This window comes from Hydra vulgaris, chromosome 10, assembly GCF_038396675.1.
Source record: "Hydra vulgaris chromosome 10, alternate assembly HydraT2T_AEP".
In the NCBI taxonomy this organism is placed as follows: Eukaryota; Metazoa; Cnidaria; class Hydrozoa; order Anthoathecata; family Hydridae; genus Hydra; species Hydra vulgaris.
In genome coordinates, this window is record NC_088929.1 from 44,950,717 (window position 1) to 44,963,276 (window position 12,560).

Sequence of the window (12,560 nt, forward strand, 5' to 3'; positions counted from 1 at the left end):
TTAACTATTTCCAACACCAAAAAATGCTGGATTCACCCCTGCGTGATATTATGAAACTAAGTAAAGCTTACCAGCTGATAATTCAACTAAAGAAACCAAAATCATACATGCCAAACATCTCATATTGTCTATATAAAAAGTTTTTATTTATTTGAAATGTACAAATTTATTAACTAATATATATATATATATATATATATATATATATATATATATATATATATATATAAATATATATATATATACATACATATATATATATATATAAATATATATATATATATATATATATATATATATATATTTATATACATATATATATATATATATATATATATATATATATATATATATATATATATATATATATATATATATATATATATATATATATATATATATATATATATTTATATATATCACTTGACAAAAATTTATTTCCCATATATATTTTGACAATTTTTTACCTTTTAATTCCAATATATATTTAAACAGTGTGGTGTCTTTTGAATATTTTTTATTTAAAAAAAAATTAAATTTTTTAAATTTTATTAGACTAAAATTTTTGAAACTTAAATCTTTTAAGACTAAAATTTTTAAATTTTAATTTTTTTAGACTAAGATTTTTAAAATTTTTAATAAAATAAGATTCTTAAAATTTTTAAGAATTTAAATTTTTGTTTAATGATTTTCTACTATTTTATAATTGCTTTGTTCTGTTAAGAACATTGAGCACTCGATTTTGTAGAATACAAAATTTTAAAATTGTTTAAATATATATTAGGCTCCTTGAGACTAATATATATTTAAACTCCTCAATAAAGAGTGCTCATTAATCTTAATTGTATATATATATATTCATATATATATATATATATATATATATATATATATATATATATATATATATAAATATGATCTTTGTAAAAGTTATATATAAAGTTTGTTTTAAAACTTGTGAGTCTTTGAGTGCTAAAATCCAAAGAACAGTTTTTTTTCTATACGCTTAGTTCACATATATGCAAACCTTTTGAAAAATTATATAAATATTTGTGTGTATTCAAATATATATATATATATATATATATATATATATATATATATATATATATATATATATATATATACATATATATATATATATATATATATATATATATATATATATATATATATATATATATATATATATATATATATATATATATATATATATATATATATATATAAATATATTTATTTACATATATATATATATATATATATATATATATATTTATATACATATATAAATATATATATATATATTTATATACATATATATATATATATATATATATATATATATATATATATATATATATATATATATATATATATATATATATATATATGTAAAATTATTTTTTAACAACTACCATTCTCAATTATGAGTAACAAAGATGCAAGTATAGTTACAATGAAATGATCATAACCTAAAACAAAGTAACTTTAGGTTAGAATCATGTCCTAAATAAATCTTTTAATAACTTTATAAAGCTATTTCTATCTATATTATATTTACTCCAGCTAGCATTTACTCTACATTATTTATAGTTGTACTTCTAGTTGAAATAACTTAGTGTACATAATATGGAGCAATGATTTTTTCTTAGTTCAACTGGAAGACTTTTTTCAATAGTAACAATCATTGATTATAATAAAAATTAAGAAAGTGACTGCACATTAAGTAAAAAAATACAAAAACATTAATTTTACCTCATAAAGAATGAAAATCATAAATATTGGGAAACCTAAATCTTGGCTAAAGAGCTAAAGAGATAAAGTGATTCAGAGTCTTCAAGTTTTAAACTTTAAGAATCAGATTGTTTTTTTACATTTAGCTCATATACGCAAGCTTTTTAATAATTTTTCAAAATTGATATTATATTTAATATTCTTAACTAAATACTTCAATGTAAGTCTATATAAAAGATTATAGTGTGTAATCTTTTGTATTTGTTTTTTAATATCAATTTTAGAACGATAAGTGCAATATATCATCATTCTTTGCACATTATAGAACCAAGTCCTGATATTACAGTGCAAAATTATACTAAATGTAAGTTCATCTTTTTTTATTTTAAATTTTAGTTTAAAAAAGTGTATTTATTTTTAACAAGTTAATAAATAATACATAAAACGTTTTTTCAACAAGTTAAAAAAGACTTCCATAGAAGCATTGCTGCAGTTTATTGTTATGAGGATCTACCATCAAGTTTTAAACCTATTAGTGGAACATGTATGTTTATAAATGTTGTCTTTTCATTTTTCAAAAGATGTTATGGTATTTAATTCAATTTTTAGTTTTCCACAACAGTTTTTCATTAATATTTTACTCTTTTCCAATTTTTTTTTATATTTAATAGATTTTCAATGTTTTTATGGAACTACCATGATTAAAGTCTGAAATCAAAAATTCTTTATCTGCAATGAATATCCTGGGGGAAAAGCTGCGTTTGAGGATTCATTATCCTTTTATGATAAAATAAAAGGTATAACAAGGTTTGATGATAGTGAAATAATTTTAAATAATAAAGTAAAGTTTTATTTGTTATTATATTCTTGTTTACATTTATGTATGAAAATTTCCTAAATAAAGTAATATGCCATCAAACTAAATATATTCTATAACTTTTTCAGCTCTTTTTCAACTTCTGCTAATAATGTTTTGGATAAAATCATGTATTGGTCAAAATGTGTTAGCATTCACGGCATTAATTTTTGGCCAAAAATCTTTCAGCGCAAATTTTTGTACAACTATTAAAACTGAATGTCGTGTAAACTGGAATATTTTTACGTTTGGTTCAGTCTACACTAAAATATGCATTTAAGTATCCTAGGATCATGGCTTAATTGGTCAAAAGTTGAATGTTTTAATGTGTTAATATGTTGAAATATGAGTTATATTTTTTGTTCATGGAAGAATATATGTATTTTTACACATTCTTCATATTATTTTGATCATAATAAATAAGTCTATAAAAAGATGCTCCATAAACCACTACGTTAACTCTTCTATAGACAGAGTTTTACATTTGAAATTAATACTTGCACTACTATCTTTCTTTTTAGCCAGAGATTTTAAAAGTTAATTAATATGTCTTGAGATATTTTATTTTTTCAGCTATAAATTGACATTTTTGATTTTCAAAAAGTCTAAAAACCTAAAATAATGACTTGACTTTAAAATCTCTAACTAAATGTTTGGTCCATACACACTAAGGACCATTTGCGCAATTTTTTTATAAATGAAGTAAAAGATAAGTATGAGTTTATCTCTGATGTTTCTATGTGACTTTTAGACTAATTTTCAGAAAATTGGCAGCCATTTTTAAAAAACATTTTATTATTTAATTTAAAAAACAAAAAAAAACTGTTTTAAAAAAAGACTTTATCTTGAATTTTAAAATGTAAATATTATACAATTTTTTATTTATTTGTCACTTGGCATTTAAAAAATTTGATAAAATAGTTGATACAATATATTTTATAAAAATAATATTTATTAGTAGGTATAAATAGTATATATATATATACAAAACAGCATGAAAAAGCGTTTACAAATATCTTAACTTGCAACGTGTTACAATTTTTGCAAAATTTACAAAATTGAATGAAAATAGAACATTTGTGATAAATTGATAGGACCGTAATAATTTTTTATTTTTGTTTTTTAGGTATTGGCAGGCTGCACTTGACGACTTACTTTCCTGCAGCGAAATCGAAAGAACCTTTTACTACAAACCAATTTAAAATAATTTTCATAGCAGCATTTTCTAAGAAGAATTTTCCCTTAATTTGATTTACTAATTAGATTACTTATATTTCATAATTTCTTTAAATTATTTTTTGGAGATTGTGTAATTTTGGTGTTTTACAAAGTTTTAAGTTTGAAAAATTATTTTACATATAGATTTTTAGTTTTTGTAATATTTTTTCTGCAAATATCAATTTGATATTATGTTATCAATGTGAAAGTATAATCTTAAGACAATTAAAACAATGGTAGAATGAGGTACATAAACATACGCTTTGTTTTCTTATAAATAAAACTCAAGTTTCGCTTAAAGTGTCTGTATTGATAGAAACCACTCGCAAAACTTTTGACATGGATTGGTCTTTTAAAATTAAACTATTATCGAGGACTATTATTTTCACATGGTTTCCACTAACTTTGATTGTAAGTGTCCCGATTGCCAGTTTGCGCGAAAACACGCGCAAACTGGCAATCGGGAGATTTTTGAACAAAAGTTAACGCTGTGATTGTTTAAGAAAGCTGGAACCTATGGAAATAAATCATTTAAAAAAACTTTATTGTGTTGAGTAATTATAAATATATATATATATATAATATAATATATAAGTAATTTTTAAATATATGTGGTATGCATGTCCATTATATTGTTCTTTTTATAAACTGTGTGAAATCTTACCTTCTTTTTTTTTATTATTGTTTACAATTTGTTGCATTTTTTTTTCATTCAATGCATGAAAGATTTATATGGTTTTTTTCTTTTTTTAGGAACATAAGTGTCACATACATCGTTTGAAGAGAGCTCTAATAGAATAACACAAAAATTATTTTATTATCTTCGGTAATGTATAGTAATAAAAGATAACAAAGCATTGTAGCATAATAAGCAATAAGAAAAAATTTATAACCTGATGTCCACAAGTGTGTTTTGATATAGTAAACTGATTACAAAAAGGAATAACTCTTAACTTACCACACCTTTATGAAAAACTAAGTGTAAAATATATATATATATATATATATATATATATATATATATATATATATATATATATATATATATATATATATAAATATATATATATATATATATATATAAATATATATATATATATATAAATATATATATATATACATATATATATATATATATATATATATATATATATATATATATATATATATATATATATATATATATATATAAATTAGTAAAAAACACTTATCTAACTAATTTTACTAAACGTAATTTAACTAAATACTAATTTAACTAAACGTAATTTTACTAATTTATTATTGCTCTGTTCTTTAAGAACATTGAGCACTCTATTTGTAAAATACACTAACATAATTTACATATATACATATATATATATATATATATATATATATATATATATATATATATATATATATATATATATATATATATATATATATATATATATATATATATATATATATATATATATATATATAATATGTATATATATATATATATATATGTATTGGTTTATGTATTCTATAATAGGTAAAAATTGTTTACTATTGATAGCAACTGATGGTTTAAAAATATTCTTTATTTAAAAACTCTAATGCTCAACTCTTTATAATTAACATATAAATCAATTTATAAATAAAGTTCTTCACCAGTAGTTTGGTAAAACTGCATATAACCTTTATAGGCAAAAGTACTTCACAAGTAGTCTCGTACAACTGTATATAAACTTTGTATTTGAGCATGCTTCAAGGCCAAGAACATATTTTACGAGAAGTACATTTATAAATCTTTTCGAATTTACTTCAACACATAAATCTTTTTTCCATTTCTTTAAATTAATAACAGATAAAACCTCCATCATCAAGGTGAACTTTATTGAAATTTTGAGATTTTTACGAGTGAAAATTCACTAGTACAATTAGATTTTGATACCTTTAAAATACTCTGAAGAGTACTAAAATAAAATTTCCTAATACAAAACTTGTATTGATAAACTTAGTTAATCATTACTATGAAATTTATTTCAATAATCTGCCTAGATATTAAATATATTTTTCAACTAATACGCACTTGCCTCTCTTTTAAAATCAGCGAATCAGATTGCTCATATTTATATTCTGAGCCTGTATACGGTTTCAAAATATGCTATCCGGATCTAGGCTGTTAGACCTTAGTTTTCATTTGTTAAAAGTTTTTTTTTCTGTATAACATAAGTTATTTACTTAAATAACCTATACTTAAAAAAAAGGTTTTTAGGAACAACATTAAAAACGATAAAACGTTTCATTCAGACTAAAAAAAACCCAACAAAAACTTTTTTAGAAAAACGTCCGTTCACCACTTCATATGGACGTTCAAAAAACCATTAAAAAACATTTTTGTAAGACCCTTTAAAAACGTTTTTAAAAAAACGTCTGATCACCGTTTCATATGGATGTTTAAAAATCCAATAAAAGACATTTTCACGGGACTATTAAAAAACGTTTGCAAAACGTTCTTGTGCCCACTGTGAAGTATAAAAATTATATCACCATATTAAATCCTATTAAAATTATGAGAAAACAGCTGTTAGAAAATGCGCATTTGACCGCAAACCACACTAGAATTAATTAGTTTTATGCGTATTTTATAAAAAGTACTAGTTTGGATTTATAAACTGTAATTTTTTGTTAAAAACACTTATATTGTAACATAATAAAATTTCCCCCTCCTTTTTTCTAAAACCCCTTCGCTTTTATTAGATCTTGACTGAAATGCCATCCCTCCCATTTAATCTTCTACCCCCCCCCCCTATTTTAATATATATATATAAATATATATATATATATATATATATATATATATATATATATATATATATATATATATATATAATATATATATATATATATATATATATATATATATATATATATATATATATATATAGTTTTTTTTTTTTAAAATAACGACATCTTGTATGAGAGATGAATAAATTTAATATATGAGCATCAATAAATACGAATTCTCTCAATAATAATTTTTTTTTAATTTTAATATTATATATATATATATATATATATATATATATATATATATATATATATATATATATATATATATATATATATATATAATATATGAACATCAATAAATATGAATTCTCTCAATACTAATTTTTTTTTTATTTATCTAAGAAATTTTCGCTAGATTAACGCCTTTACTTGATCCCATTTTATACTATATGAACATTTAATTTTATGATGCCCAATTGCAGTTTGTTCTAATTTATCTTCAAAAACATTTTTTTGATTTTGTTTTGTTCTTGTTACTATTTTCATTTTTGTTTCGCCGATGTATTTTTGTTTACACTCGCATTCTATTAGGTATACTCCGGGATGGCTATTTGATGGTAGTTTTGTTTTGTTGCGTGAAGTTAGCAAAGATTTAAGATTTTCACTAGATTTAAAGACTGCCCTGTAACCTTTTATCCTAAAGTTTTGGTGATAATATTGGGATCCACGGTAGTGATATAGTTGGCATGGTTGCTTTGTTGTTAGATAAAACTATTTCATTATTTGAGTGTCGTTTTTTATAACAATATTTGCAAGGTCTGGTAATTTTTTCTTTTCGTATCCATTTTCAGCAAACACATTTATTAGGAAATCGATTTCTTTATCTAAAATTTTTTTAGAGCAAACTGATAAAGCTCTATGAATAAACCCTTGATCGTGGCATAATTTCCTTTTTGATTATTGGTTCCTCGGATGTCTAAAAATTTTAATCTTAGTTTTCATCTTCCAATTCAATTGTGTATTTGATGGCATGATGTTGACTGTTTAATATTTGTTGAAAACGTATGGCATTATCTTTATTTGTAAATCTTGCGTGGCTATCATCTACGTACCTGAAAAATAATTTTATTTCAAAAGGTGGATTAGAATGAAGCGCAATGTCGATTGTTTTATTTTCAAAAAATTGCAGGAAACCTTCCGCAAGTACTACCATGAGTGAAAGTCCTATTGGACCTAAATCTATAAGCTAGTGAATTTCTTCATTCCATAAAAAATAGCATTTAGATAAACACAGTTCTATTAGTGATTTTGTTTCTGAAACGCTTAGTTTTGTTAGTTTATTTAAATTTGGGAAGTGCTCTAACATATCCAGAAGAATTTTTTGGCGAAACAAAAATGAAAATTGCAACAAGAACAAAACAACACCAAATAAATGTTTTTGAAGAAAAAATTAGAACAACCTGCAATTGGGCATCATAAAATTAAATGTTCATGTAGTATAAAATGGGATCAAGTAGAGACGTTAAAAGTAGAACCCAAAAAATTTGAAAGAAAAGTTCAAGAGGCAATCGAAATTCAGTTCAACAAATGCGGACCTAAAAATGGAGGTATGAATTTAGATGATGGTCAATATGTAAAAACGCAATTCTTGACACCATATTATTTATACCTACGTAATATTAAAGAAGCCTAATTAAAGCGAACTTTAAAGAAGCCATTAAAAAGTGACGTTACCGTTTGTTTGTAATTTAATTTAATTACTAATTTGTAATTAAAGCTGAAGATGCTAGTATCAATAATCTAGCGAAAATTTCTTAGATAAATAAAAAAAAAATTAGTATTGAGAGAATTCATATTTATTGATGTTCATATATTATATATATATATATATATATATATTATATATATATATATATATATATATATATATATATATATATATATATATATATAATATTAATAGTATGATGAAATTTATTTATAAAATTGAAAATACAACGTTTATGGTGACAAACTATTTATTTAACTTATTTAACTTTTAAAAAAAATTTTGATGTGATGTTTCGACTCATATTGTTGGAGCCATTTTTAATGTGTTATGTGTCTTCTTATGTGTTTTAATTTTATTATTTTTTCTTGTGATTTCAATTTTTTACACACACACACACACAAAAAAAAAAAGGAGTTTTGCTTTATTAAATTTTTATTTTTCTTTTAAAATTAAAGTCTTTTTTTATTTTTATTTTAATGAGTGACTAAAGGGGCTCTATGAAAAGGTTGTGATGGTAAACGCATCATCCTTACATTCTTTGAGTCCCTGACTGATTATAACAGTATATGTATATAATATATTAAAAAGATTAAAAACGTTTTTTATAAAGGTTTTTTATGTTTACGATGTTATTTATTTTATATGAAAAATTGTAATATTGTTTAATCAGCAAAGTAAGACTTAAATAATAATAAAAAAAAATATCCATGTTGTTATCTTATACGTCCCAGTATAACAGATAGCCATTCCCACCAGTTTGGGTTTTTAAAAAAACAGCTCTACTCTCTACGCAAAGTTTCTGTTGAGTGGAACAATACAGCACTACAAAGATGATAACAAGCCTCTATATATGTGCATTTTAGATGCCAATAGGGCTTTTGATACTTGCGGGTAGAATCTGCTACTTAAGAAGCTCTATTTCCAAAATAAATTTCTCCGTACTGTCCGTAGTAGAGATAACGTCGTTGCTTTATCTATCCGGGCCTGCAAACATATCATACCAAGGACTTACCTCAAATCAATTTAGTCTCTTACAAGGAGTGCGGCAAGGTTTTTTTCTATCGTCTCATCTATATATCATTTATACTGAAAGCATTCTAAATAAAATAGTTTCAGAATGCGATGTTGGATCGACAGTAAATAGTATAATACGGGTATCATTGCACACGCAGATGATGTAATCTTGCTAAGTCCTACAATTTCTGGTCTCAAGGAACTGATTGACCAATTTCAAACCTATCAAGAGGCTAATTTTATCAATTTAAACACTGAGATAACGGAATTTCTATCTTCTGAGATAACGGAATATCTCCAGCGGATGTTGCAATAGAATTAAAAAAATCGTTTCAGTTATGAATCTTTAAAATTCAGTTTAAGATAAAAATTGTTGCCGTTTATATAAATTTCTGTGCTCATTTATTAGGACCATTGGTTACAACTTTTTATTTTATTATAAAATTCTTTAAAAATTCCTTTGAGTTGATTCAAAAGAAATGATTAAAAATGATTAAAAAACTGCAATATTCGTGTGATTGAAACAAGCAAACAATAAAAATTAACAGGTTTTATTCAACAAAAAAAAATCAAATGTTGTTTGTAACGATTTATTACATAAAAATATTATAAAACTTATTATATATATTATTTATTCAAACTGTATAAATGTTTCTATTATCCGTTTTTTTGAGATTACGCTAATCTTCTTAATTGATTTTTATTTAATTAAAGCACTATTCGTATATTTTTTGTAAGCATTTCAAATCAACAGGAAATCTTTGACTCAATTAGCTCTTTTAACAAGTAACGTGATAACAATAATAGATTTTTTAGCAATTGTTAACTTTTGAAATACTACTCAAGGTTATAAACAAACACCTTAACCGCATTCAACGCCTATGGTTTCTTACACTCGCAAGAACACAAAAAGATAATCCAATTTATCCATTTTGTTAAAAATAAATAAAAAAAGTTATATTTTCTATGTATGGTCTATGTATATGTATATGAAATCAATGGTAGTGACGTATTCATCCATATATTTTTTTAACAATTAATGCAATCATTTTAGAGATCAAATTAACAAATAACTTCTTATGTGAAAATTAAATTAACAAATAACTTCTTATCTGAAACATCTGAAGATTATAAAACTTTATAAAACATGATATTGTTAAATATCTAGAATAGTTTAAATTCAAGAACTTTTATAAACCATTGCGTCATTCAACTAGACGCATTTAATATCATATTTTTAATATAATATCATATTTAAAACATCTATTGCACAATTATATGATTATGAAAAAGGTGAATGAAAATGCATACTATACGCTAAAATAGTTGGCAGATTAGAAGAAAAATATAAATAAGAAATACTACACGCTAAAATAGTTGGCAGATTAGATTCTTTACCGATATTATATTTATGTGGGTAATCTTGTCTTCAAGTCATTACCGAAACGGGTTAGAATATTCATATCCTCATCGAACATTAGCATATTTTAATGATACCTATATGCTGTCCTTTACACTTTTAGTAGTTTTTTCTAATAATATATGAGAGTAATACATGGTAATATATATGAAGATATCCTACTTTTGATGTATGATTAAAATGAGCATTTTTAGTGTACCAAGTTTTAGAAACTTTAACTCTATTGGGACATGTGAAGACATTAAAATTCAGAGTCTATTTCTTTTACTTTATTGGAACATCTATCAACTGATAGCTTTTTTATTCCTATAACACATCAATGCCTTATTTTTTATATTTACATAGTTTCACTGCACCGTACTAAATGTCAATAATTTTTAAAAAAGTACTTTTGAAAATTCTACTATTTTGAAACACTTGCTACTGCTGCTGTTTAATTTGAACGTTGCAAGTTATTTTGTTTAGAAATAGTAATTTGACATCAAAATACTAATTCTAAACAAAATAATATCACAATCTTTAAATATTCTTCTTGATAAGAAATTGAGTAAAGTATACAATATCCTGATAATATCAAGGCAGCTAAGAAAGGCTTGTTAGAGAAGATTCGTGCATGGACTAAAGGGAAAGCTAAAACCCTGTAACTGTGCCTCCAAGTTTTGAAAACTTTCGAAATAAAATAAAATAAATAACTTATTTTTGGCTTCCCTATATTTAAATTGGCAGCGCAATCTTTGATATCTTTTATATGCAGTATGATAAGGGCAGGTTACAGTTATTTTACTACATTTATTAGGGCTAAATTAAAGTTAAAGCATTATTTAAAACATGTGACCAAAGTAATACTTAACGTATAAACTAGCCCTATGGTTACGTCTCAAAGAACAGGCTGTTCAAAAATCAAAGTATATAAAAGTTCTAAAACATAAGTATACAAGTATAGTAGAAAACATTTCTATATAAAATTTTGGTCAATAAATTGCTTAAAGTTTTAAAAAGTTTGTGCACATTACGTAAAGTTTTAAAAAGTTTATACACATAACATTTATATTAAAACGTTATATATTTAAAAATAAAACCTTACAACGAAATGCTTTAACACACACATATATACACACATACACACACACACACGCACGCATACACACATAATTAAGTGTAAAAATTATAAGGTAAATTTAATTTAAGACTTTTAAATCAAATATAAAATTTTATTTGATAAAAGTTAAACAAGTATAAATGATACCTAACGTCTCAGTTGTTTAAAAATGATTATTTTTTAATTTCACCAATTAGTCAATCTTATTTTAATTTATTATTTTAAAATGCAAACAAAAAGCAACATTTATTTTAAATACTCAGAACAGAAATAATAAGAATGTGGTTAAATACTGATCACACGATTGAATCATGTAAAAAAATCTTGTCATTATAAAAAAAAAAAAAAAACTCTGTCACGGTGAGCGGCGCATCCTATGGAGGTAATAAACTTTAATGTTTATATGTTTAAATTACTTCACTTGAATAAATACTATTATAAATTTTAAATAAAGCTTATACATAGCTAATAAATGCTTAAAATCGTAAATACTCAATATTTCAGAAGTTTCCGGTAGTAGAAACACATACAATAAAGAATTTTGGAATGTTTTATTGTAAGCGTGTTAACTGTTTTATTGCGTTTAAACACTTTTTTTAAATACGTGTCAAAAGCGGTAAACGGAAAACATTGATCCTTATTGGTATCTTATTCTTATATCTAATTTGTCCAAATGCACATGGGA

At 23.2% G+C, this 12,560-nt stretch overlaps 1 protein-coding gene across 3 annotated transcripts in view; it reads right to left on the bottom strand.

Annotated features, from left to right (window-relative positions):
• The window catches only part of LOC136085992 (uncharacterized), a 134,681-nt gene extending 122,447 nt beyond the window's left edge, over positions 1–12,234 (bottom strand). Inside the window, exons 1-2 of one of the 3 annotated variants that reach the window (XM_065808112.1) lie at positions 12,023–12,234; positions 72–128 (exon numbers count right to left, since the gene is read on the bottom strand). In XM_065808112.1, the coding sequence (XP_065664184.1) occupies positions 72–123 (52 nt within the window). In that variant the 5' untranslated portion in view covers positions 124–128; positions 12,023–12,234. The remainder of the gene's footprint in view (positions 1–71; positions 129–12,022) is intronic. The other 2 variants (XM_065808113.1, XM_065808114.1) reach the window with 2 other exon arrangements.
• Between the last annotated feature and the right edge of the window lie 326 nt (positions 12,235–12,560).